This window comes from Zonotrichia albicollis, chromosome 6, assembly GCF_047830755.1.
Source record: "Zonotrichia albicollis isolate bZonAlb1 chromosome 6, bZonAlb1.hap1, whole genome shotgun sequence".
Lineage (NCBI taxonomy): Eukaryota > Metazoa > Chordata > Aves > Passeriformes > Passerellidae > Zonotrichia > Zonotrichia albicollis.
The window spans coordinates 7685020-7712839 of NC_133824.1; the positions used below are offsets into that span (position 1 = coordinate 7685020).

Genomic DNA, 27820 nt, shown 5'->3' on the forward strand with positions numbered 1-27820 from the left:
ATAATTCCTGCCTGTAAATGCTGAAGGCCAGAAATATCATCTGGCTGTTGATATCCTTGCCATTCCTCTGGCCATGGTCCCCACCTCTATCAGACTAAATGGGGAGTCAGCTCTTTGCATGCCAAAGTCTTGATAACAGCTGTGGCAGCCCCAGTAAAAGAGAAGATGGGAGCAGAGGTAAGAGTGGGACAGGATAAAGAAGAATAAAAAGATAGGATTACTGCCATCTTCAGCTCTGAAATTCTCTGGACAGAGTCTGACCTCATATTACAAAAATCCTTCTCATATTTTGTCATGTTTCTGTAAGAACAGCGCTGAGCCAAGTGTGACTGGAAAACATCAGTAGGTCAGATGCAGCTTGGATGTTACACTTATTTCTTGGGGTTTTTTCTTGCGTGTATAAATGGTGCATGTGAATACCACAAACGTGTCATCACACTGAAGAGTCAGGAAAATGGGAATGGAGCAGTTGGTGAGCTGACACTGCCTGTGCTGTGATGTGCAGAAACTGCTGCAGGGGCTTTCCATTGTTGCTGGTGGATCTTGAGCTATCAGCAGGCAGAGAAAAGCTGCCAGAAATATTTCAATACCCTTAGATGCCTTAATTATGATTTAAACTTCCAAAGGGAGTGAGGGTGGTCAACAGCACTCAGAAATGGGCCCTGAAAAGAAAGATCTCCAAGCAGCTAAGATTCTGTTGTTTCAGCTCACTTTCCTTTGGTGTACTGGGAAGCCAAGTAAGCATCTGGAACATTTGAACTTCTGATAAATCATTCCTTAGTGACAGGATACAGGCTATAGAAGAGAATGCCAGGAAATCTCATGCCTCAAAGTACTTTATTTTCTTTTGTACATGCTTACTGCATAGCAAAAAAAGGGTGCTTATATATTTACATTATTTAAATTAATGTGATATTAACATAATAACATGTTTATATTTTAATGTGATATTAACATAATAACATTTTTATATTTTCATGTTATTATTAACATAATAACATTTTTATATTTTACTTCTCAGTACCAAATACTCAAAAATAACTTCTGTTGCCTCAATAACCTCTGTGTAGAGTTCATTTTGTCTAAGGGTTGCATGAACAGCATGCTCATGGATGAGACAGCATGATAACACTGGATATAACAGAAAGCCTTGTAGTGTTTCATCATAGTTGTCCCCATTGCTTCAGACGAAGAAAGGATGAGCAATAGAAGTATTTATGACATAGGATTATACTGGTTTATCAAAGAAAAACCATGGAAATTGCCTATAAATCATATACAGTGATCTAAATCCCTTAGTCTTTAAATCACATTTGCACACATATTTTGTGGTTTAGTTATTTGAAGGTTTAATACAAATTTCCCATTTTAAATGAACTTTATTGCTCCATTCAAGCTCACACAGATAAAGACCATGTAGGTGCCATCTGAGTTTACTCATGTCACCAAACTCCATCTCCCTTGGAAGCTTTAGAAGCTGTAACCTTAAGTGCTTTGAAAAGAATGAAGACTGTTAGTTTCAGCATATCTTAGACCATCTTCCACTCAGTTTTGATCAAGGTTCCTAGAGGTTAAAGTGCATACAGACAATTCAGTACACTGTGAGTCTCTTTATATGTATAATCAACTTAGCTCAAAAATACAGTCCAACTGGGGAAAAGCCATCTTGTATTAAAATCTCAGAGATTAACTCTACAAAAAAAAAAAGTAAGTATTAATAGAATCTGAATACTTGAATACTCTGAGCTTTCAAGATCACTGTTATCTTCAGTTAGATTTCTAATGTAGTTAGATGATGCTCTTCTTCATATTCTCAGTTTCTTCTGTTTGGGAGATTATACCAGTTGTGCTGAGATTTTATATATCCATTGAATTATATTAATAATGCTTTGTGAATACTAAAAACCTGAGTCTCTGAGCTGAAGTGTAAGCATGAATATAAATAGCATTCACTCACTCAAAAGGAGTAAGTGAATACTTTCACTTCAAGGTAGAAGGGGCAAAGAATCTTCTTCTACGAAGAAAACTCAGCTAACTTCATGCAGGTGGGTGCAGGTTCCCTTCCAATTATGCTTTACCTTTTTTCAGCTACTTTTCATGCTTACTTGCTTGTGTAAATCTGTCACTAACTGAAGCAGCTGCAAAAAGGTACTTCCTGTCAATGAAAAAATCAGATTGTTTCCGATGACTGAAGAGAGAAGTTAAAAGCCCAAAAGATGGACACATCTAAAAATGCATCCTACAGGATTCACTTAACAGAACTTACTCAAATGCAAGCTCCTCCCAGACCAAAACCCTTATCTAACACACTATTATGGGTACCATACATAGCTGGAGAATCCTGACAATTGCTTCTGTACTGGGGCTCTGTTTGGAGAGTTGTATGTACACCTTAGAAAACATTCCAAGTGATGCATATGCCAAGTATCATTCAGCCATGAAAATGTAAGAAAGCTACAAAATAGGATTCAATTCAATTCAATTCAACAAAAAACATCCAATAACATTAGAAGCAGGTCTGTTTATAGAATTTCCACTAAGATCAAACAACCCTTTTGCCTCACGTAATGAACCCTACCACATGTTTACTCTGTGGACCCATAGCAGATGGATATGACTGGAAATTGACATGTTAGAAGGCTTTCTTCCTTTAAGGATTTCCTAAAATTATGCTATTGGGGTAATGACAAAACAGACTTTTTCCTTGGGTATTCGCTTGAGATGGAAGTTCTTAAAGTGTCCAGGGAGTTTTCCATCTGCACAGACTGTGATTTTCTGCACCTCTTTGTGAACAAGTCCTTGTAGAATTCAGCAGCCTTCTTCTGGAAGTTTTTCCCAACAATCACATACAAGACTGGGTTCAGGCAGCTGTTGCTATAGGAGCAGTATGTGGCTATCTGGGTCAGTATGTCATTGATGTCCTCCAGGCACTTGAGGGTGGGTGAGAAGTAACGGATTGTGTCAATGAATGTGCTGATCTGGAATGGAAGCCAGCAAATGATGAACAGCAGGAGCACAGCAAAGACCAGCATGGTAGCTCTCCTCTCTGTCTGGACTACCTTCATTTTTCGTAGCTCACTGCTTCGTAGGGCTTTGATGATTTTCACAGTGCAATAGGTAATTACACAGAATGGGATCACAAACCCCACAATATTCAGCAAGCTGTTGTTTGTGGGCTCCCAGAAGCTAGCTGGGTAGAGAAGAACACAGGCTGTGATGTTGTACTCTTTAAAATAATGCAAATTTCGAAATGCCATTGTAGGTGAACACATGAGCAGTGCACATGTCCAAATTACAAAACAATTCCATTTGGCACAGACGGTTCGTCTCATCCGCCCAAGGGACATGGTTTTCACCAGGGCCAGGTAGCGGTCTATGCTCACTAGTGTCAGGAAATAAATGCTAGAATATAAGTTCATGTAACTCATAATGTTGATGGCTTTACAGAGAAACTGGCCAAAAGGCCAATGAAAATTATTAGAAATATTAATGGCCCAAAAAGGTAAAGTACAGACCAGCATTAGGTCAGCAAATGCCATGTTTGCTAGGTAAATTTCAGCCACTGTGCAGCTACTCTTGTGGAAACACAGGACGGTGAGCACAAAGGAATTTTCTATTGATCCCAGAAAAAATATAAACCAGAGAAATCCAGGCTGAAAATCCTGTAGCCATTTCCACACTTCTGCACTAACACATTCATACTGATCTATCTGATGCACTCCTGAATTATTGTGGGAATATTGTGGACTGACTGCGAGCTCCTGGGTAGTCATGTTGTACAGCTGCGTGACATTTTCAGCTGTGATGGAAACCATTTCTGTGAAGAGAAAAATAGATGACATGAGATTGCTGAGTCTAGCTCATTGCTGCAAAAGACACAATAAGAAAAGTCTTTTGCTTTTCCTAATGTCCTCAAAGCATAGCTTTTGAACAGGCTTGCAGTTCCCTGGGCTGCTTCTCATAGACACTGGGTGTGTCTGTAGAATGTTTTACAGATTGTGTTGCTATGGACTGTCTGGACCAATTTTAGGGAAGTAAAACAGAGGGGATGTAGCAACAACAGATATTGTTATGAAAGGGTTAACTGAAGAGAATATTTAGAAGCCTTTATTCACTAGAACTGAGCTGCAGCAAGTCTTTGTTAATTCTTTGAGGATGTTCAGCATTAGTTTGTTTTCTTATTGTTTTATTGCGCTAGCCATGGTCTCCTAAAAGACAAGCATGCCTTGTGTCTCAGATTGCTAGTTCTGTGTCACATCCTGCAACATTTGAAACCCTCCCCTGCAAAGCAAGAATTGACTGGAATTCAGTGTTGCTTCCTCCCCAAAGAACACCATCTATTTTCCCAAATGTCATGGCTGTACAATAAAGAGACACAGTTTGCAGCTCTAGTTTACATTGAGAACACTGAGAGATCAGTGTTTGTCAGCAGTGTGCCTTTCTCAGCTTCTCACTGAAATTGTCTGTGTATTTCTGTCTCTGTGTTGCAGTCTCTTTCTGCAGCCAAGTCTCTGTAGAGATAAATGGAACAGCCTTCCTGAGGGAGCTCAGTTTCAGGAGGTGTGCAGTGGGTGGGCAGCCTGGTAGAGACAGTGGCCATCCTGTAAGCCAGGACCTGTCTGCAGTCAGCCAGCCTGGGTGCAAGAGCACAGTCAGAAACCAGAATACTGTAAACATTCTACAGATCAGAACAGGGAGCTATTGGCAGGCAGAAATGTCAGATGTGTACCTCAGTGTTACTAGAACCAAACAGAAGTTGAGTGCGCAGCATCACTCACTACTGATAAAATGCTAACTGTGTTTTCCTGTTGTTGTGTTCTTGGATAACGAATGCTGAGATATTATCCAAATGCAAGATTGGCTTCCCAAATCTGTACATATAATTCTCTGGACTGAGTGACAGAAATACTGTTTGTCTTTTTTTAGGTCTTTATAGTAACCACTGTTTATATTATCATTTGATTGGAAGCTTTTCAAATGTATTTTTAATTAAGACATTTGTCCTATTCAACCAATTACTTGGCAGTGAAGAGGGGTGCACTTGCAATTCCTGAAAGGATGAGGGTTCTCACTTGTTTTCTGGTTGCTGGAATTGTTGGCTGGTATCAGTGCCTAATATGCATGCAGAAATTTGGCTATTGGTTACAGAATTGATGAAAAATTATGGTCATATTTAGTGTACTTTGTGCGAATAAAACACTGTAGCACTTAAACATCTCAAAGCCCAGATTGTATGGATGTGAGGGCTGTCACTTACAAATTGCAAACAGCAGTTTCAAGTCTCCCTTTCTTTCTGTGCTGGCACTTTACACCATAAAAACACGTAGGAAGTGAAATACTAATGGATGGGCAACAAGAGATCATCTGTGAATAGAGAAGTTCTGTTGCCTGATGCAATTAACAGAAACTGTTTCTTCTGCTGGTAATAGGCTGTGAACCAGCAGAAAAAAATTTAAGTGCATTGTTTTACACTTTGAGGTTGGACGTATGCACAATAAGATGAACATTAGTAATTCAGAGAGTGTCGTAAAGGTCATGTTGGCTTTTTCTGGGATTTTCCCTCATTACATTAATTTACAGAATTTAATTTACAGCAGATAGCAGCTCCAAAACTGCATATTTGATTTATTTACTCTGCCATTAATCTCTTTCAGATTTTGGTTTAAAAGGGAAAGACCTAGAATACTTTAAAATAAGTTAGTTATGTCATATTACTGTGGTCTAGGAACAGTGTGCAGGGACTAGTTAGGATGTCACCAAGTGCATGACGTGTGGCTTCTGGCAACCTGCCACCTTGGTCCTTAGCTCAAGTCCTTCCATAATGCATTGCTAGAAATAGGGGAGTGAACAAGGTAAAATGTGCTCATTATCAGTTTACAAACCTTAATGTTTAGGGTTAAAATTATGTGCTTGATGCTATTCTCTATCGCACAGGAAGCTCATTGAAAGTATGTGATTGATGAATAAATTATGTTTGACAAAGCCGCAACTTACAGAAGGCAGCGATTTGCTGTTTTCTAGTCATATTTTGGTGAAAATAAATGCGATCCTTTCACACATTCTCTACAAATACTTTCTGTGCAACGCAAGACAAGCCTAATACCTCAGCAGGGACTTTCAATAAGATTTCATGTGGCAGTCTTGATTGAAATACTGCCCAGCTGAACTAATCTATCATTACTGATTCTGAGGGACCCCTGTGGGGGCTAAATTTGAACCTGATGGAGTTCTCATCCTGTTGTGAGTTACCTCTTCCTTGGCAGTCTATAAAACCCACTGTCAGTCATGTTTCTCTGGAGTATTTTTTTAAATAGCATTGGGAACAAGTGACAAGGTTTTGATGGAGGGTGGGAGGCAGTCATGGCCTGGAAGTGGTGACCAGCCCTGTGCCTCTGGCAGACACTGCTCCCACCAAGGCAGGAAGGCTTTGGGCTCATGGGTGTTCTTTGGGTGTTCTTGGCAAGATCCTGCCAATACTGCAAACCAGGAACCCTTGCAGAGGGACTGGGAAGAAGGGGTTGATCAGCTGTTGGATTGTCATTACAGGCAGGTGGAGAAGGACTCCAAAAAGGTGGTGGTGACCAGTGCCACAGCCTGAAGCTGTGAGGGCTGGGCAGGAGGGCTCACCAGGGCACTTTGGTGTCTCCTGCCAAACTCCTGGGATGTCCTGCTCTTCAAGGACTGACCCACACATACAGAACTGGAGGGAGACGCCAGAAGACAGGCATGAGTTAATCAGCAAGCCAAGGAGAACAGCAGAGTGGTTAATCCTAGAATGTGGAGGGAAAATATTACAGTAATACATGCTGGGGCTATGGGAGTTCCTGAAAGAAAAGGAGAGGAATATGTTGAATTGGAACAAAAAGGATCCTAAAAGGATCAAGAGGTATGAGCTAAGGAATGGAAGGATAGGAGAAAAAAGGTCAGAGCTCAGTTAATGCTGCTGCTGGGTTAATGCAAGCTCTGGCACAGTTTTACTCCCCAGACAGGATATGCTGCTTCAGGTAAATGTTTTTCACCATCTCTTTTGGGTCTGAATGAAGCCCTACAGCTCCTGAACTCATGATTTTGTTAGTATTGCCACTGGTGCTAATCTTTCCTTGTGTTATGCTAAACATTTCCATACAGTGAATAACTAATGTCTCATGATGGTCTCATTCATGTCTTATACAAGGACAAGTTCTGAAATGTGTAATGAGTTCAGGTTATTCCAATGTCACCTGCACTAATTACTCTGGGGGAGTAAGAGAGAGACTTTGTAACATATTTTACAGCTGTTGTGACTTTGCTGATTACATGTTTTGCAGAAACAAGGTGTGAAATTTGTCATTAGTATATTCTGAGATTGTCATAATATTAACCTTGCTAATTTAGTTCTAAAAGAGAGGAGGTGGAGCCTGAAACAGATAAATGTTGTTATGATGTTAACTGCTATAATGTTGTTTGCTGGAACAAAAGAGAGAATATTAAAAAACATAGGTACACAGTCCTGATGTTTTCGTACACAGTCTAATTTGCAAGGACAAAGGATAAAGTGAGCTCAAGGCCTCACTAGTCTTCTCCAAATGAGGAATTTCTGTGATGGATGATCATCCATGATGAAAGTGGCCTAGAAAGCAGCCTTATTTTCATTTTATTTCAGGGATTTCTTATCAAGGCCATGTGAAGGATAGTATGACACCCAGACTGTAGCATCCCTAACACAATTTTACGATTACCTGGCTTGCTCTAAGTGCTGTCAGTGGCCAAAAGTGTTTTCAGAGACATTCAGCTGGCTTGCCACACATCCATATAGCTCCATGTACAGCTGAGGGCCAGAGGCACAGAAGAGAGGAAAAGCTGGGTGCAAAAACATGGGTTTGAGTGGATGCAAACTGCAAACTGAGAGGCACTGGCTGACTTCTGACATGGTGATATTTTAGAACATATACTAGCTGCTGAAAGAAGTAGCAAGGGCTGCCCCAGCCTCTCCTCTGACTCTGTTTCTCTGCAGAGCCCAGCCTGCTTTGACATTTTCTATTTTTTTGTGTGAGTTTGTCCTCTTGAACATCTCTGAGCCCAGCTTGGGCAGCCAAGTGTCCCTGGTGGTGCCTATTTGCCAGGCAGCCTTGCTTCTTCGTGGTAATGTAAAAGCTACAGTCGATGTAACACAGGAGCTGCTGGAGCCATGAGAGGAAAAAGGGCCTGACAGATCTGCTGTGACTGAAATGGGAAACAGCAGGAGTTCCAAAGCTGCTGCAGGTAAGGGAGGTAATTTGCAGAGTGGTCTGTGCAAGGAAGCCTGGGAGTCCTGCTGACCCCATGCAGGTACCAGTGCTGCCCTCAGGAGCCTGGAGTGCAAACCTGACACACTCAGCACCTTGTTACAGGCTGGAGTGATGTCCCCAGACTGCCTCATTTGTGACCAGCAGACAGGAATTTGCTGGCCAAGGAGAAAGAAGTTTAATTTGAACAGCTTTGGAGGATTTGGTTCCTGGACAATGTCTATTTGTGAGGAAAAGGAGGTTTTTGTTTAGTAATAGATTACAACAAAACAATCTCTGTGCATAATTTCTCCTCCAGCCATACTGACAGGTCTGGCAGGCCTGAATGTGATGGGATGGCATAAGCACAGATATTGCTCTGCAAGACCCCAAAGGTGTGCTGGTAGATTGAGCTTCAGTGGTGGACTCATACATTCAGAATTTAGTATCAAAAAAAATACAGGAAACCCACACTGTTTATAAATTCTATATCTTCTCGATAAGGTTTACTTTCAAAGCTCCTATTTCAACCTGATCTTCTTGCAACCTTTACTCCTGAAAAAAATCTCCTTTGTTGTCTATCCCCAGTTGACAGAGACTCTTGTTTCCACCTAATCCAAGCCCAATGGGACTGCTCGTATCCCTCTTTGGCCTCAGAATGGGTTGGGTTTGTATCTTTACCTGGATGAATATTGGAAGGTAAAATTAAATCACTCTTGTAGCATCTCTGAAATACGTTCTGAAACATTCCTTGAATGTCCTTTTAATTCTGTCTTTCTGTGGAGGCATTACTTATTTTGGAGAGGTAGAGGAAGTGTGGGAAACATTCCTAAAATGTTCTGCTTTTACAGATCCCGCAATATTAATTTTTAATTTCCAATCTTTGTATAATGAATCTCTAATGGGCTTTACTACATTTGGGGTTGTAGATCAGGGGACACTTTCTGTGGCAGTGTTAACTTAAAAGTTTCCTGCTTTTCATTTACTCTTCACTGTCCCTTTTACTGCTGCCCTTGCAGATCATGAAGTTTCATGTTGAACCGGATTCAGGAACTTGACTGGGACAAAAATAACCTTGTAAAAGAAAAAATTCCTTTTAACACAAACCAGGTCCATAGTTTCCCAGAAAATTAAGGATGTAAAGAAAATATATAGAGGAGCTACCTCTCAAAAGTGTAATTTTTAGATATTATTTGTTGTGTAAGCTTGAAGCACACCATGGAAAGAAATTATTGCTCTGCAGTTACCATTAAAGGTATTTACATCAGTTATGTTGGGAAAAATGGGGGGAAAAAGTTGTTCTGTAAAAGCAGTTATTTCAATAACAATGAAACTAAGGCAAGAAGAGGCTACTAATTTTTCTGTCTGTGTGGGAGATAAAGCCACTCATTTCCAGCTAAAGAAAGGTGTGGAAAGAGCAGAAATCTAATCAAGTGCAATGCATAAGATATTTTTAATATATAACTTAAGATATTTTTATATATAAATTTAATGCAAAGCACTTTGCTTAATATATTTTTCCCAGTGGAAAACTAGAATATTCTTACTTTAAATTCTTCAGAGTTTCAATTTTCTAAAAAAAGAATCCTGTACTTTTTAGCTTTAGAAATCTGGTACATTATTTTTCAATGCTCTTTATACAACCCAGTCAATAACTGTGATGACTCTGACAAAATATATTATCTCTGTGCAAAGTAGTTATAACTGTAATGGAGAAGAACAGCATGGCTGGACTGTGGTGAGAACTGGAAGAAGAAAAAGATGAACCAGTTCAGAGAGAAGTAGTGTCATCATCTCAGGACCTTTGTATAAGGGAAAGGGCCCATCTCATTATTAAGTTTTGGTTTAGTTCAGATTTGGTGATGATGTTTGAGTTAGTCCATGTTTGACCTCTGACTTGCTGCCATTAATATTTTAGAAATTTTTCAATTAAGATGATCTCTAAAACATTGTAAATATCACCAATGTTGGATTTTACTGTTATTTTGAAAGAGCAGATTTATTACAAGAATTCTACTTAATCTGAAGTGAGAAATAATACTTTCATCATTAGAGTCTGTTTCAGGTCAAAACACAGAATCTGCAAGTATCTCCAGCCACTAAATCATTAAATTTCAGCCTTGCAATCCTCAGAAGTTTCAAAGACCCAACTGGAAAAGCCCAGAGTAGCATAGTTTGATTTTGTAGCTGGCACAGCTTTGAGCAAGAGGTTGACCTTCTGACCCACATTATCCTAAATTCCTGAATTTGCACTTCTTGTGCTAATAAATGAAAATTCCAGTTGGATTAACGCCAACAACAACAACAACAAAATTATAGACTCATAGAATGTCTTGGGTTGTAAAGGACCTTAAAGATCATCCAATTCCAACCCCCCTGCCATGGGCAGCTCTGATAACCTGTCATTCCCGTTGCAATATTTATAAATGCCATGTGTTATTGTAATAAGCTAGCAGCAATTTTACTGAGATTACTTTATAAAAGTGAGTGGATTCAGTGTCTCCTGTGAAAATTTCTCAGCTGGCTTGTTACAAGGCTACATGGGCACCCCATCAGCGGTGAGCATAAGGACCAGATGGAGCACTCTTGCCATAAAGGTTTAGTTGCACTTTTGTTGCAGGTGTTGACTACTGGGCTGTTCTTTGGAGCTATGTAACTCCTCTGGTTTGGAAATCTTTCATGGATCCCACCCTGTTGAAATACCCAGGAAAACATTGCTGTTGGTGATACACTGAGTGAGGACATTGCTTTTGCAGAGAAAGGCATCATTCAATTAAAAAGGGAAGGGTATAAGCAAATAAGTAATAGGAAATGCCAAATCCTTTGAACAGTGTTCTAGAGTTGTTGTGAAACATATCATAGCAAGGCACAGCTTGGATGAAGGAATCAGATACGAAGATAGACAATAAACCTGCTGCTAATATTAGAGAGGGTTTATCAATACAATAAAGGAGTTCTGCAACTGTGGGGCCATCATGAACTGAAAATGTGATACATACAAAACATGTTCATGGTGATGTGCTCACATTAATTCCATTAAGTTAAAGTAAGACCTGAATTTAGCATTTAGTTTTCCCTTTTGTACATGATGGATTAGTAAACACAATAGAACTGCTCTGAAATACAACTTCTTATGCTTCTCAGCCACTTTTATAATTGTAGCTCATCAGCAGAGAAAGAAGTTTAATTCCAAAACTGCCTTTCACATCCTCCCAGTACACATTTCAATTCTGCTGTTCAAACAGCTTAGAAAGTTTAAGCTGTTCTGATTTACAGAGTTATTTTCTCCTCCATCTCTAGCTTTCTCAAGACTGTATATGTCTATGAAGAAATTAAGAATATGAAGGTCTTAAATCTGAGTGTTAAACAAATATAAGCCAGTTTGTTCCTCTCTTTGTAGTCATTGGGCAGAGGAAAGATCTACTTCGAAATCTCTATTCTGTTTAGCTTGGAATGAAAGCTGGAAATTGGGTGGTTCACATGCCTGTGTACCAGGAGGCCACAAGCCTCCTGAATAATGTTGGTTGAGACGTTTACCTTTATGAAGCTACTTTCAGTTAGTATAGATACTTGAATAAATATTGAATCTGAATCTTCCATATTTGGAAATATCATTAGTTTTGAGGTTTACAGTATCAATCTCACAACTCCTTCTCCCCCTCCTTGTGAATACTTGCTGCTCTTCTCTTTAATTCTTTGGGATTTGATCTTGGACCTGCCTTAGACTTAGTGCAGCTCCACAGCCTGGTATCCCTGAACCAAGATAACTTTCTGACTCTAACAACAAAGCACATAAATCTTACACAGCACAAGTCACAGCTGGATCTACATCTTTTCTGTGTGTATTGCAGTGTGTTTGCTCAAAATGTTTTGACAACTGATAAGGAAAATATTCAAACAGGAAAAAACTGACCACAGGCTTGCTCTGCAAGGTGGAAGGTTATTTTGGTTTGTTTCTTTTGGTATTTCCTATATGAGAACAGGTAAGGTTAACCATGAGTGCTCATTGTCCTGAGCTCAGCCAACAACTAGCATTTAGGTTAGCTTCAGGACAGTGAGAAATCTAGGAGCTGCAGGAGGAGTGGGACTGCAAAAACACTGCAGGAATGAAGAGCAGTAATCCACATGGATTCATCCTTGAGAACACTTTAATGCATGGGGTAAGATTCAGCCCATGTTCAGCTTAGGGCTAGGGGAGTGACAGGCTTTGTCTGCTCTTTCAGAGATAGGATGAGCCCTGTCAGGCCCATGCATGTGTTTATCACCCTTCTGACACTGAGTCTTATCAGTTCTCTGTATTTCCCCATGCATGTGATATTGGGTCAGCCTAGTTTTGAATACTGCTGTCTTGAAATTTGTAGTTAGCATTTGCTTTCAGAAAGCTCTGAGCATGACACCGACCTTAAGGTCTTCAGCCATGTCTGACTTGTGATCTTTTGGGTCTTGTTTAGTTGATTTTCCTACTTGGTCAAAATGATGTTTTGTATTTTCCATTGTTGGCTGGAAGGCCTCCTGCAAACAGGAGCTGTGATCAGATTGTGGCTTGCTTACATTTTTAGGATTTGCAGAGTTTATATTTGACATTGGTTCTGTTGGTGAGAAGATGATGTGTGTCTTAACACATAATTTATTCTTGTTCCTTGCTGGTTCACTGCCTAGCTTGATAATATCTCCCCCAGCTGAACTTGTAAGCCAAACTGCACATTTGTACAGTGAGAGAAGCAGCCAAAGCAGTGCTGGGAGTGAAAGCAGCATGCCTTGGCCCTAGGAACCTCACAGGGCTCCCTGCAGGGTGTCAGAAACTGCTGGGAAACTCTATCTTGTCATAACACCCCTGCACTCATGGTGTCTGACAAAGCTTGCACAAATTAGGTACAGTACGAAGACAAATGAGGGACTATAAACTTCCTGAGTTTTATATGTCATGCAGATTTACCAAGTTGGAAAATGCCAAAGTGGATGTATCTACTCCCCTGAGCTCTGCAGGCACCACAAGAATTCTCTGCTGCAGACAAGGGATTGCTGTGTCCCATCACCACTACAAAATTAAGTGCTTAACACACTGGCATTGTGAGACCAATTTAATATCCATTGCAGGAGTCTGATACCATGTAAAAGGGCAGGTCTGATAGTATCAAACAGTACAATGTGCCTCTCAAATGGCAGACAATGCCCTGAGCCCAGTGAATAGCTAAGGTATCCAGGAATAAAGAAATGAAATGCTAGAGATCATATCAAGAGTAGGTTGTGCACATAGATTGTATTTCTTTCTTAAAGTGAAAATTTCCTGCTTTAGAAAGCAGTCTTTCCTGAAAACTAGAGAGCTCAAACCTATTGCAAGAACCAGGCTAAAACCAGCTAAACTAGAAAAGAAAAAGGAGAATTTTCACCTGAGTGACAGCTCCTGGGACATGGACTGGAGGAGCTGAGCTGTTCCTAGTGTGGGTTCTCAAAACTGGTCTTGGGGTTGATCTAGTGGAGTTACAGTCTTGATCTCAGTTTGAAAGACAGGAGAGCACTGATGAACCATGCCAGTGACATAAATTTCTTGATATCTTCACTACAGAGAACGATAGGAATATCCTACAGAGAGAAGTGGACGATATTAATAAAGTCTCAGGGGTGGAATGCTAAGAGGAAAAGGCTGTAAGTCCGAAGCATATCAGTTCCCCAAGAATATTATTTAGTGATGCTCTTCTGTTTGCCTTGCTGTAGAGGAGCACAGAAGAGCTGTTCAGCAGTGCACAGACCTCCACCCAAGGCTCCCCCCACGATGTGCACATGGATGTCCTTAAGACTTTTGCTCTTTGATGCATTACTCCCACCAGACCTCTTCAGCTCACTTTAGCCACACCTTTTCCTTAGCAATTGAAATACTGCTCTTTTCCCTGGGTGACAGCATTAGGTTCTCATGACCATGTAAAATGTGAGGGTCTAATGGCCTAATAGTATTTTTCAGTATTGGTCCCTCTGAGCATTAAATATTTAATGGAGAGATTTGCCTTTAATATAAACTGGCTCTGTGCCCTGAAAGCACTTTACTTCTAGCACCTTGAGGACATTTTGGCAGCCATTTAGGAAAAAAGAAGAGATTTGCTATCTTGAGTGCCTCCAGCCACCATAATATTTACACTGTTGTCATGTATTTGCGATAATGCAGCATTTCCTGCCTATTTTCACCCCAGTCTGTCACAGGTGTGGCCTTTGAGGAAAGCCCAAGTGTCTCCAACAGCAAAGAGCTCCCAAAGAAGCCCACAGCATGTGTGGCTGACTGGCTGCTGTCACAAAGTCTAATAATGATTTCTTTGACAACTACTGCTTTCCTCATTTCTTATCATACAGGTAACTGATGATTCCACCCTGCTGTAATTGGCAAAAACATAAAAGACATTTTAACCTGTCACAGTGTATCTGAGAACCACATTTGCAGTGACACAGTCATCCCTTCCAGCAGCTGGACGTGTCTCAGTCACAGCTGCTGTTTCATGGCTGAGACACACACTGGTGGCCCTGTGCAAGCAGTGCAGTCCTCAGCACAGGAGGCACCACAGGCAGAACCTGCCCTCCCTGTGAATCAGGAATAATGCCTTGTGTTTCCTTACTGCCCTTCACCACAGGGATGTATGGATGGCTTCACTGAGTAACGCTGCAGCTTCCAAACAGCACTTCAGGCTCTGACAACAGAACAGGGTAGAAAATATCTAACTACAACTATGTAATGCTTAGGTGAAATTTCAGCTTTAATTTTGAACAGGTAAAATTCAGAAGAGATGATATTTACCCGGTTTGTTCAGGTTAGCACCTCTAATTAATGGATTTCTGAATGCAGTCCCAGTTTAATTTAGAACTTCTGACAGCAGCTACACTAAACTGTAACTCAGATTTCAGTCTCCTAAACGGGTTTTCTTGTGGATCATCACAGAGAATGGTCCCTAGCATCACTGATTTGTGTCATGGAAGCAATAGAAATGTGACATGATACTCATTGTCTAAATGACACATTGTCATTATAAAAGAATTTTAGGGTTTTGTTTATTATTTTAAATTTCATATTCCTTTAAAAATTAAAATCAGAGTGTGGCAGTGCAAGCAGTGGTGAGTTCCCTTCTCAAGGAGAAGCCTAGTCTGTAATGTGCTTCACTTCCTAAATGATAAACTTCAGAAAGCCATTTTGCCTTGTCCTTCCTAGGTCAAACACATCCTCCTACATTGTTGTTTCTTGAGCAGCTGGGACAGTCATTTCATATTATTTTCGTGTATCTGCTCCTCACTTTGCCAGTACATTAAGTATTTGCAAAGAAAAAGAGGTCAGTTTTCAGATAGCCTAGTTAGAAATCCCCATACTCTATATATTGTAGAGAAAAGCTCAAAACCACATCTACCTGTTAGAAATGGAGTGCAATTCACACTATAGTGAACTTCAATCTCTATTGCAATTATTTTGAGAGTAACAGCAGATAAAAATTAGATATAATCCAAATGGAGCCTACTTTTCTACTGAAAACCCAGGGAAACTCTAATGAGAACAATTCTTTGATGGGAATACATTCTATCTCTGTTAGAACTTAAGTGTACAAATACATGCTGAGAGGGATTTGGTGATTGAACTGTACAAACATGGATATGACTTCCTACACTGAGAGATCTAGAAGGTTCAGGACACTTCTCCAGCTAAGAAGTAGTATAATTCACAGTGCTGATTTACAACAACCAGTGTCTGGATTACCATTTTAATTTTGCCTTTTTATGCTTTGCCAGTTTTGAAATTAAATTATGTATTAATTTATTGTTATCCCTTTGTTAACAACAGGAGATGGCAGAGCCCTGCTGGAACCTGGTGCAGACAGTTTGTTTTACACTCTGCATATGCAGGTTTTGAGCACTGGTGTTTACAAAGAAGATATGTCCTATCTGCTCTTTCCAGAATGTCAGAGTCAACAAAAAAACACAGGGTAACAATTTAGTTAGAGAGACAGATTCCCTTAGTATATGCCACAGCTCCTTCAAAGAACTATTGTACCCAAAGCTAACAAAAAGATAAAGTTTAATGTTCTTGTCTTTGACACAGACAGTGGGATCAAGTGTACCCTCAGTTTGCCAGTGACCCAAGCTGTGTGGCGCAGGTGACTGACGCACTGGAGGGAAGGGATGCACCCAGAGGGAAGGAATTCCACCCTGAGGGAAGGGAAGGGATGCTTGAGAGGTGAGCCTGCACAAACTTCAGGAGGTTCAACAAGCCAAGTTGGGGCAACCCCTGATATCAACACAAGGGAGAGCAGCCATGCCAAGGAGGATTTCTGATGGATGAGAGGTTGGACATGAGCCAGCAATGTTCACCTGCAGCCCAGAAAGCCAATTGTGCTCCAGTTTGCATCCAAAGCAGAGTGGCCAGCAGGGTCAGAGAGGGGATTCTGCCCCTCTGCTCTGCTACAGTTGGTGGATCATGTTTTCTGGTACCTTAAACTCACATATTACTACTCCAAGCTATGTAGGAGATACTTTTTAAAGTGTCGGAGAGGTTTTTTGACTATCAAAACAGAAAATTTCTGAAGAAACTGATTTTAAAAGAAAGATTTTTCACAAAATATTCAGGTAATATAACAGAAAATGTTTTAAAGATGTCATTTTTGTCTTGAACAAAGGACAAGATGTACTGAGTGCTCACAGTTCAGCAGGTGACCCAGATCCACTCTTGCTCTCTCTGGCTAACTATGAGTTTAATATCTTTACAAAGTGGAGTAGTTCCAAAAAAAGAAAAAAACCAGAGACTGCAAGAGCACAATTCACTACAGTCTATCCTTCAGGCACTTGCTTAAGAAGGAAGATGCTTCTTTCAAAATCCCTTATCAGTGCTCCCCATTCCAAGGCAGATTTACCCTCTGTGTGCACATTTCTTCTGTGGTTTGTTTTCTTGCTTTTGTTAAAAATGTCAAGACTCTTCACCAATTTTTCTCTGGAACAGAAATGTTGTCTTCTGACCAGCTTTGTTAATTTTGAAAAATACCCTGATTTAAGTTAACTACATCACCATTGCCCTTGTGACCCATGACTTTTGTCAGCACTGCAGAAAGAGCTCTGTGGAATTGTCATGGCAGTTTTGGGCAGCAGGTGATGAAGGCTCAGGGCAGGATGTCAGGGCAGGAACAACCGAGGGGATGTGAGCTCTGGAAGGGAACACAACCCTGCTAAAAGGAGAAAAGGAGAAGTGCTCTGTTGGGAAGGAAGGGAGGAAGGGAGGAAGGAAAAGGAAAAGGAAAAGGAAAAGGAAAAATATAAACATTGAAATGGAAGAAAGGAAAGCAGGGGAAAGAGAGGTTTAATTTCCCAAGAGGGTAAAGGGCTCCAAACCAAACAGTGAATAAGGATTCTTGCCTAAATTGGGTATATACCAGGCTTATGGGAGCTTCTTCTGGGATTTTAATTTAGGTAGTTTACTCAGTTTGGATCCATATTTTACCCAGCTTCAAAATGGTGCAAAATCTGAAATTGTTTGATTCTTGTATTTAAAGTCAAACTTTTCATTGATTTTTAAAAGCTATTTGACCAGAGTACATTTATTCTAAGGCAAACTTTATTAATATATTACACTGAACCCTTTTTTGAAACAAGAAACAAGTGTGCAGTGAAACTATTTAATCTATCTGTAGAAATACATGAGGCCAAGAGTAGAAGACTGGAACTCCAGGTGTCTCATACTGTACAGTTATGAGCTGTAGCATGATTTAAATGTCAATTTGTAGACTACATCTATTGTAGAAGAAAATTAATTGTTGTTTTCTTACATTTCCAGAAAAGACTGTTCCTAAAGTGTTGCAGGAAACACACAAAACTGACTCCACTTTGTAAATTCTACTTCCTTCTATTTCTGGGAAATGTCCCTTTTGCTGACCCAGCTGACTGGAATTTATGAGCTATAAGGTGATTATTCTAAAAAAAAAAAAAAAGTTTCTCAGAGGAAAGATTCAATCAGAAGGTGAGGGCACACAGTTGTCTTATGTGACTTGCCTCCACATGCTGTTTTTTAAAAAAATGTGTGTGTTGTAAATTAAAACTTCTGATGCCAATATCCCAGCCATTCATGAACTACATTCATGTCTGATTCATTATGACTGCTTTGGTCAGATGGCACTAGTATTATTTTGAAAATGAACTTGCAACTTGCAGAGGAGAAGAAAAAATACAGGTATGGAGCAAGCTCTATAGTTTTAAACTGGTTCCCTTGTTCTGGTAAATAGCTTTTCCAAATTCTTTGTCTTATTTGAATTTCCTATTTACTGTAATTCTCTACACAGATTACAGGCTTGGAAGCAGATAACTGCTTTTTCTTATTTATCTGCCCATGAGGGATAGTCCCAGCTCCTCATGACTTGGAAATTCTGGCATTAGCTGAGTGAAGAAAAAAGATCCTCACCCAGGAAAAGAAAAAATAATTTAAAAATGCAACTGGTGTCTTGATCCTAATAGATGCACACATCAGAAATGTCTGATGAAAATATTTGACGGCTGTTTTGTGCAATGTAAAAAATCTGGGAGGAAAGTTATGGAGGTTCCATCCACGTAGGATCATCCCCTAGCAATGGGTAGGACAGAACAGGGCTGCATGGATATGCAAAGGAACATGATGTATTTTATTTCCCTGGCAATATTCTCATAATTTTAAATATGTTTTTGTGAGTGTACATATATATATATATGTCTGTGAGTGTACGGAGAGAGAGGGGAGAGAATTTCCACAAAGTGGACACTTCATGGTCCCCTTCAGTGCCTCACACCTTTTGCCTGATCTTTTGCTGTTTACTCAGGGAGAAAGTGGCTTGTGTGCACCCCCAGCACTATCAGAACCAGGCACAGGAAACTTTTCTAGGTGATGCCAAGGTGAACAGCCATCTGCAAGCTGGTCTTGAACAGGTAAAACAGGATTCTGCATGAGGAGCACGTGGAGGGCTCCCCAGAGTACCAACAGTGTCAGGTGGGTTTGTGTTAGATGACTCAGTCTGAGGAAATAAAGAAAGAAAAGTTCATCCTTGAGCTCAGGTATCAGACAGAGATGAGACTGTTATGAAAATCTGCCTGATGAGACTGGGCTGATTGCAAGGTCCATTGTCTGAATTCAGTGTTGAACTGAAGCTGTACAGTTACAAAGGCTAGAATTTGACTTGGAGCATATTAAATGTCCCAGAGCTGGGTTTATCTGCTGTGGTAAGTAAAGGAACATGTATGGCATACATTTCTTTGTAATCTCCTGATATCACAGCTAGGACAATCAGCCTTTCACAGACCTTTCTCTCTGAAGGCTGAGGCCAGAACAAGAGGATGTGACAATGACACGTTTGTTAAGCAGGCTCCAGTGAGCAAGTCACTCAGATCTGCTGATATATTCATAACACCTTATCTTCTATAATCTGTCATTACTCAGTTGATGCTGTTTTGGAGGGCACTGCAAGCATTCAGTCCAGCTGAGGATCTAGCCTGTGTAGTTACTTGTGTCTCTTTTTTCTCTGCCTCCATCTGCTTGTTTTCTTGGGGAGCTGCTTGTGCTGTCTAGCAGGCAGGACCAGGAGCACAGCTCTGGAGATGCTGCCATTCTGTCTGTGTTGCACTGATGGCCAGAGGCTTTTGGCATCATTAGTGTGCAAAAGTCAAGGGACAGGCTGTGCCTCAAGCAGCTTCCAATCTAAGCAGAATCCAAACATAATGCAGAATGTAGCATATGACTTATTCTAGGGAAAGGCTGCTGCAGAATGAGGTGAGAGGTGCATGCAGCCAAAATCTGTGGAGGGATAGAATGTAAGAAAAGATAGTGCAGAAGGTAATCTCACACCTGAGGAGCTGCAGCTGCACTAATCACCAAAGGTTAGGAACAGGCCTGCCCTTAACAGGCCACAGCTGTGTCCAATAAGAAGACAAGTGCTACAAAAGAGTGGGTTAGCTGGGTGAGAAAAGACTTGGAGTTTGTTGGCTGTGCTGTGAGGAGGTGTCCATGAGAAATCACTGAGAAATCTATCAACAATATTTCTGTTGTCGTACTTACTTATTTAAGGATTAGGTCTCAATTTGAATTATGAAGGCTTAACAGTTGTTTTTTGTAAAAATGCTCCTGATGAAACACTTCCAGTTTTTTGGCCTGCCCACTACCCATAGGGAGCTTGTCCTTCACATCAGGAAAAGGGCACATTGCTGTGCATCATGTGTGTGGTGGAGGGACCTGCTGTCCTTCTTTGGTAGCCCAGGACACTTCAGAGCAGCAGCCCTTCAGTCAGTCAGACAGCTCATAGGAAATCTCACAACCATGGCAAAGGGACAGAACACCTCCACACTGGGGTGTGGTCCCAAAGGCCTTACTCCTTTCTGCCAAGGCAGGAACACTGCAGGAGGAAAAGCATCTATGAGCAGTTCTGCCTCTGGGCATGCATGCATAAATCTTGTTACAAAGACCTGGCTCTCTACCATGGATCACTCACTTTTTGGTGGCATTTAACTGCAATCTCAGATAAAATGAATGGGAAAATGGATTTCTGTATTTTGACAGCTCCCTTCTCTGCAAATTAACCATAGTCTGAACTGTGTCTTTGCAATACTATCACCATTCTGGGATACCTTTGTGTGCAAAGCTACTGAATCTGCAAATCTGGATGATCAGATTTGTTTGCAGGGGTCACACAAACCAACCCAACCTTGCTGAATCAAGTTGTGGAGTGAACACGTAGGGGACTTAAATATAGCACAGCAGCAAAAGTAAGTCAACTCCATCCTTTCAGAGAACATAAAAAGTCCTGTAGTATTTTGGTGAAGTTTTATATAGCAGCTTTGCCACAGCATCTGCACGCTTTGGACTTGCCTACCATCAGACTGAAGCTAAGTGCTTTCAGCTGGCAACTTTGCTCCTTGTGTTTCTCTGGTCTGTACCCCAATTTGTGCCTGTTCTCCAACACTTAACTCCCTCAGTCCCAGCTCATTACTTCTAAGCAAACAAGGTGTCACCACTGTGGCGATCACAAGCAGTTACAGTGGGATCTGTGTGAAGCCAACCTGTGGGGCCCCAATTTCAAGGGCTGCTCTCCCCCTGCCTCAGGGCTGGCCCAGGACCGGGATGCCCTCTCCTCCCTCTGTCCCTGCCCTGGGCACCCACCGAGGGCAGAAGCTGCTCCAGCCTGTGCCTGCTGCCCTTCGTGAGTCAGCACCCAAAGGCTGCTCCAGGGCTGATTCCTGAGCAGCTGCACATCTCTAAAGCCAGAAAGGGCTGGCAAAGAACAGCTCTTGTCTCCACTGTAAAGTGCCCAGCTCCTTTACAGCTGGGTACCAGCCAGGCAGAGGCAGAACTTTCCATCTCCATGTATGTAGTGTGCTAAATGCAAAAAGGAAGGAGGATAAGCTTTTTGATAAGGTAGGGGTAACTCATCTGTATGGAGCACTTGAGAGGGAGGTTTAAAAAGCCATGAGTGACAGGAGAAGAAGGCTTATGAATAATTTTAAAGAAAAGTGGATGTTTTAGCTAAACAGCATTTTTCTTTGAGTTTTTTTTTTTTCCTTGAGTTTACATTGATTAGCATTGCTAATGAGCTCAGGTGTACTTCTGCAGTTGATTTAGTTCCTGAGAGGGACTCTGTTTTGAAAGCAAAGCTCTATTCTCTGATAAATGTTCCTAGACTTGTAATATTAATTTTTTTCCTACTGTGACTTTAAAAACAGTGGAATTTGATTGCCTAAGAGAGTTTTACACCCTTCTTTTAATGCAAAGCAGATTATCAAACACTGGCCATTCTTAAACAATAATTTTTAGAGTATTTATAAAGAACATCCTAAAATTCACCCAAATTCCTATTGTTTTCTGCCTGAGAAAATGCTTGAAATATTAAATAGCTACAAGATTTTTTAAAGCTGTTTTCCTGTGCAAGGATGGGATGCTTATTTCAGGAAGCTCTAACTCAGTAGGAAAGGCGGTTCTTTTGTTAGATTGTCGGTACACAATGTTCAGGTAACTCTGAGTAACTCAATTAGTCTTGTTCTTGCATGTACTCAGGGGCCCAATGAAAAATCTGGCAAAGATTTTCTGGAGGTATCTCTGGTCAGCTATTCCAAACTCTTTATTAACTTGGGTGTATTTATCCCTTCTGTTTCTCTTTTCACTATTCACACTGAAAAAAAACCCCAAATATATTTGGAAGTCTATAAATGAACCTGGAGTGCTAAGATGCTTCTTTAAATTTTTTTTTTTAATGATTGCACATTATCAGATAAAAGTTATATTCTATCTATAGCTATGACTGATATAACTCAACTTCAATCTTAGAGGCTCATATGTGCAAATAGATATTTTTAACCTAGATAACTATCTTCTAGTTTCTAAGAAAATATGTACAGCTGTTTAAGATAAAAGTGTACCCCTTTCTTAGGAGATGGTATCTCTAAGGTTACAAACAAAATATTAAAACAAGAATTCTAATGGTTAATTATTTGAACACTTTTGGCTTTATGGTTATTTGCTATTATTACACTAAGAAGGCTGCTTAGGATACTGAGTAACAGAAAATGAGTAGCTAAAAGTATAGCATATATTTAAACCTTTGTTTTATAGGTTTTTCTTTTGTTATTCTAATTACAATGCCACTACTAAGTTCTCTGTTTTTATCAGCACCTGAAAAGTTAAGCTCCTAATGAATTTTTTTATTTGCATACATATTTTAACAATAAACTAATAATGTAGCTTAAATGTCATCCCAAAGCTTTCTCCTTTGTAAAAGTTTCAAAGTTTTAGCCTTTGCCATTCAATCAGTGCAGATGAGACAGATTAGCAGTGTAAGGTACACACATGCACTTCTACATCTTGCCCAACAAAGTTTACAATCAAAATAATAAACAGAGAAAAAAATTATTGTTATGTACAGAAAAGAATTGACTCTGGTTTTCCCCTACAATTTTGTAGGTAATTTCTCGCCAAAACCAAAGTTAGCTGCTTGTACTTTCTGATTATTTTTGTGAGACGAAAGAAAGAGTGCCCAGGGTATGATTACAGACATGAAGTGTCATCTGGATAGGAGAAATCCTTATCCTCCAGACCACGGGACAGTATTTGTGGCAAGCGAAGTACCCTGTGGCTTTGATACACTGGGCACTTTGAAATAAAGCATTTTTCTGCAAATATTATAGCTCTGCAAAACCCAACATATTACAAAATCACATTAGCAAAAATTATTTTTCTGCTCCAATTTTCTGGAACAATATCATCAGCTCATTTGTCACTGAACCAGAAACATATTAAGAATTCAATAAGTGGTTTCCAAGAAGAAACAAACCACACTGAATATGAAAGAAGTGAAAAAACATACCTTGACTGAAAATTCAGCACTGAGCAGACACAAATGAGTGAAGTGCAACACGTCTCTGGGCACAGCTCCTCCTCTAGTATAAATGAGTCTAACTTAGGTTTTATTGCCCCTCCCTGAGCACAGCAGACTCATCGCTCAGTTGATGACATCATATTCCTGGATTTTCTCCCATACTATATTTTAAAAACAGTGTTTATCTACTGTATCCATTATGAGACCAGTGATATTTTAATATGGGTGGCAAACAACACAAACACAGCTAAGACACTGATGTTCCCCAGAATGTGTATAAAACAGCCATGTGTTTGTACAACAGCCTCCAGAATGGTGCATGAGCATGCACGCACAAACACACGGCTCTTATCCTGATTTGGGGTAGTGATGAGAACATTTTTTTATTTTATTGGTGTTGGAGCTAAACAAGCTAGCTTTCTGGAGGACTTGGATCTTTAAAACAGAAAAGATAAAATATCATCTCATTTAAAGTCTAAGATATTTTTTTTTTTCCATGGGAAAAAATTTACTGTTTGTATTCTGGAAGACACTGCTCTTCCTCTCTGACTACTCTGTCTGCTGAGAACAAGTACAGAATCCAAATATCACTTAAAGATTTATTGGACAAAAATTTCTTCAAGGCTGTGGATGAAATCTCTATATGAATCAGAACTATAGCCAACACCAGAGTATACCCTTTTATTTACTACATTGACTTATATTCTGAATGTCAGATAATTAACAGAGAACTCATTTTAGACTGCTTATTACAGGCATAGCTGGTTTTCCTGTAATATTTACACAATTAAACTGAAATCTGAAATGGCAACCATGGTAGCAGAATTCCACACGAAGGGCATAGCTTCATTCAAAGGAGAACTGATCAAAGAAAAGAGCAATCCATTCCCCTAGTTTGCCACAAAATTCTAATTCTGCAGTGAACAGCTCAGGAAAAATGCTGGTCTATGTCCCACCCTCCACTGGTTTGAAATTTACAGTTCTAGTGCAATACACTTCCTTGGTGTGCATTCTGACAGGATAGAGGATCACCGGTTGGCTTTTCAGTACTTCTCATTTTCTTTCTCAGAATCTGTCATAATGGATGCTTGGTACATTTTCTGTCTTTATTGGAACTAATTGAGTCATGCTCTATCAGCAATACCTCCCCCTGGTCTGTCCCTGATTTCCCTGCACCAGTTCCAGTTTGGTTGAGTAATCTTGAGACTCACAATCTCCAAGATCTTCATTCCACATAGTTTTCTTCAGGTTTTTTTTTTTTTTAACTCCTTATGCACTTGAATAAAAAAATTTACAACTACCTCTAGTTTTGGTTTTTTGGCTGTTCATATATTTATTATTAAATATTAACATTATTTTGCAAATACAGTGCCTCAAAATTCTGCTTTGATTTGAAGACAAATGTTATGTGTTTATAGGAGGGACTCTACTGGCTCAGTTGTAATGATGTAATAAAACCCAGCTCTGGCCAGATCTACTCAGCTGCACCTGAGGAGTGTGGATAACTTCTGTAAGAGCAGGTGAGAAGGACCCTACAGCTTTCTCAGGAGGCTGAGGCTGGTGTTGCCAGCAGCCAGTCTGCTATGGAGGCTTGCTCCATGGTGAATGGTGAGAGGAATGTATGCAGCCATCTCAAAAGCTTTAGGAAGGCAAAGCTCTGCAAGGCAGGAGCTATTAGTCTGTACATACAAGCAGGGTTGCCCCATCCCAGATGCGGAATCCAGCGCTTTCCTTTGTTGAACTTCATACAATTGGTGATTTCCCATCTCTCTAATTTGTCAAGGACTCTCTGCAGGGCCTCTCTGCTCTTGTGGGAGTTGGTAGCTCATCCCAATTTAGTGTTGTTGGCAAACTTATTATCTCCTCCAGTCCTGTGTTCAAGTCATTTATGAAGATGTTGAAGAGCACAGGGCTGAGGATGGAGCCCTCTGGAACCCCACCAGTGACAGGTCACCAGTCTGATGTCACCCCAACTGATGTCACTTTGTACCTGACCTGTGGGCCAGCTGCTCCCTCAATGTGTAACATGATTACCCAGGTGTGGGATGGACAGTTTGTTCAGAAGGATGTTGTGACAGTAGCAAAAACTTGGCTGAAGTCTGAAAAGATTATGCCTACTTCCTTTTCTACACCAAGCAGGTGGGTTAACCTGTTGTAAAAGGAAATAAATTTTGATAAGTAGGATTTTCCTCTCATGCTGCCTGTGACCAGGGACTGCATTGTCTTTCAGGTGTTCTTCAATACTTCCCTAAGTAATCTTCTCCATAACTGTACCAGACAGTGAAATGAGGCTGAAGGCCTGTAGTTTCTGCAATCCTCCTCCTTGCCCTTCACGAAAATCGGGACAATGTTCACTGACTTCCAGTCATCTCCAAACTCCCAAGATCACTTGAAAATTATTGAGAGAGGCTTTGCAATTACATCAGCTAACTCTTTGAGGACTCTCAGATTAATACCGTGAGGCTCCATAGACTTATAGGGATCCATTTGGAGCAGCAGATACCATGAAATTTCAGAGTATACTGATCATTCTCACAGTCATTGTCCTCCAGTTCAAGGCTCTAAGAACCTCTTGGTTCATCACAGGTGCTGAAGACAGAGGTAAAGAATGTATTAAACACCTCTGCCTCATTTCTGTTCCTGTTTGTGAAGTGACCATCCCCTTCTTGAAATGGGGTGATGTTGTTTTTACACTGACTATTGCCATAAATATATTTGGAAAAACTTTTTATTGTCCCCACATTTCTGGAAGCTTCAACTCCAGCTGAGCTTTGGCCACAGGAATTTTCTCCCTACAGTGGTGAGCAGCATATCTGTGTTCCCCTGTGTGATCTGACCTTGCTGCCACCAGGCACACACTCTGAACTGGGTTATGTGGGAGCATTGCTGCTCAGGTAGCATTTATTTAAGGAACTGAGAGGGAATGTATGCAAATATTTGACTCTGTTAACTCAAGACAACAAACAGTGAATAAAGAATAAATATAAAGAGGAATTGGTTGCCTAGGTAGTTGTTCAGGACTGTTGCAAGCACTTTCTAGGGGAGAAAAATCTTACCACGTAATTTTAATTACTGGTTTCTGACTTTTTCCAGGTATGTTTTGCACTTTTTGGCCTACCAAATCTGCAGATTTGGAAAAAGGAGGCAGTCCTTGGCTTTTTAACAGAGACTTGGAAGTTTGATTTGAGCAGGAGTCCCCAGATCCCTTGAGGACAGGAGACTTGCACAATTGGCCATGAAAGTGATAGAAGCCCCATTCAGATAAGTGCAGCTCTTGGAATCTCTCTGTGTGTCTGTACACATTGATCAGTCTCCTAGAAGAAGCTATTTTTGCAGCTAAGTCTATGCATTACTGCTCCTAAAGACAGCGATTTTCCAAGACTCACTAATTAAAATTAGCAACTGAAGATATTTGAGTAACTTTCTCTAAAGAGGATACTGATTAATTTCCTTTTCCTTGTCCTGAAATTATTTGATTCTCCTAAATAAATTGTATCAGGACAGTTTTATAGCGTTTGCAAGGGTTTTGTGTCATCACTGAGTCTTGGCTTCTTGGGATGTCTTCTGGTTTAAGCAACCATTCATTTTGGCCAGTTACATTTTTCTGGAATGGGAACAGTTTTTTTGTCTCCTATATGTTTCTGGTCCTTCAATGTGCTGCATTCATTTAAAACCTCTTTTCAGTAATGTGTAAATACACATTGTTTTTCCTTTCTACATTTAAGAATTATGGTACATTTTTATTGTAAGGGAGATTGAATAAATCAGGTTCTAGAATGTGTCTGAGCTACTGAAGGACTTTACAATCAGTTCAGTTCTAAATACCTCTAAGGAGATAAAATTTGACTACAGATGCACAGAATATCAACAGAGAAGCAAAGACAATTCTGATGGAAATACTTGCAGCTTACTTACCAGGAGAAAACCCCTTTGCTCCAAAACTGGATCTTCAATACCTTGTATTGTAGAGTTACACAGCTAGTATTAAACTTGTTCAGCTCCGTGCAAGTTCTGTGCACTCGTCTTTGGAAGCAGCCAAGTGGATCTCACGCTATCCCTTTGCAGGCACATACAGAAAACCAGAAGGAGCAATTAATGTTGTGGTGTTCTTGTAGCAGTAAAAGTCAGATGAGCAGCCAGAAGTTGAATTTGTGCTGGATGAGATGAAGGAAATGACACTGGAAGGAGCAGAGGAGGCTTTTCTGTACCTTTTGTAGGTCTGCACAGGCTGCAGCAGGA

General features: G+C 40.3%; 2 protein-coding genes across 4 annotated transcripts in view; both read right to left on the reverse strand.

Moving 5' to 3' along the window:
- BDKRB1 (bradykinin receptor B1) overlaps positions 1-23658 on the reverse strand; it is a 31110-nt gene extending 7452 nt beyond the window's left edge. Inside the window, exon 1 of the mRNA XM_074542402.1 lies at positions 23570-23658. The gene's annotated coding sequence lies outside the window, so the exon portion shown is untranslated. The remainder of the gene's footprint in view (positions 1-23569) is intronic.
- Positions 19-27820, reverse strand: BDKRB2 (bradykinin receptor B2). Of its 3 annotated transcripts, XM_074542400.1 has the most exons (3): positions 23570-23644; positions 13634-13826; positions 19-3817 (listed from the first exon to the last, which is right to left on the reverse strand). In XM_074542400.1, the coding sequence occupies exon 3, from the start codon at positions 3813-3815 to the stop codon at positions 2673-2675; it is 1143 nt and encodes a 380-aa protein (XP_074398501.1). In that variant the 5' UTR covers positions 3816-3817; positions 13634-13826; positions 23570-23644; the 3' UTR covers positions 19-2672. The 3 variants fall into 3 exon arrangements, with proteins under 3 accessions (XP_074398501.1, XP_074398502.1, XP_005483374.2); XM_074542401.1 differs by lacking the exons at positions 13634-13826; positions 23570-23644 and adding an exon at positions 27497-27820; XM_005483317.3 differs by lacking the exon at positions 13634-13826 and having other exon boundaries at positions 23570-23675.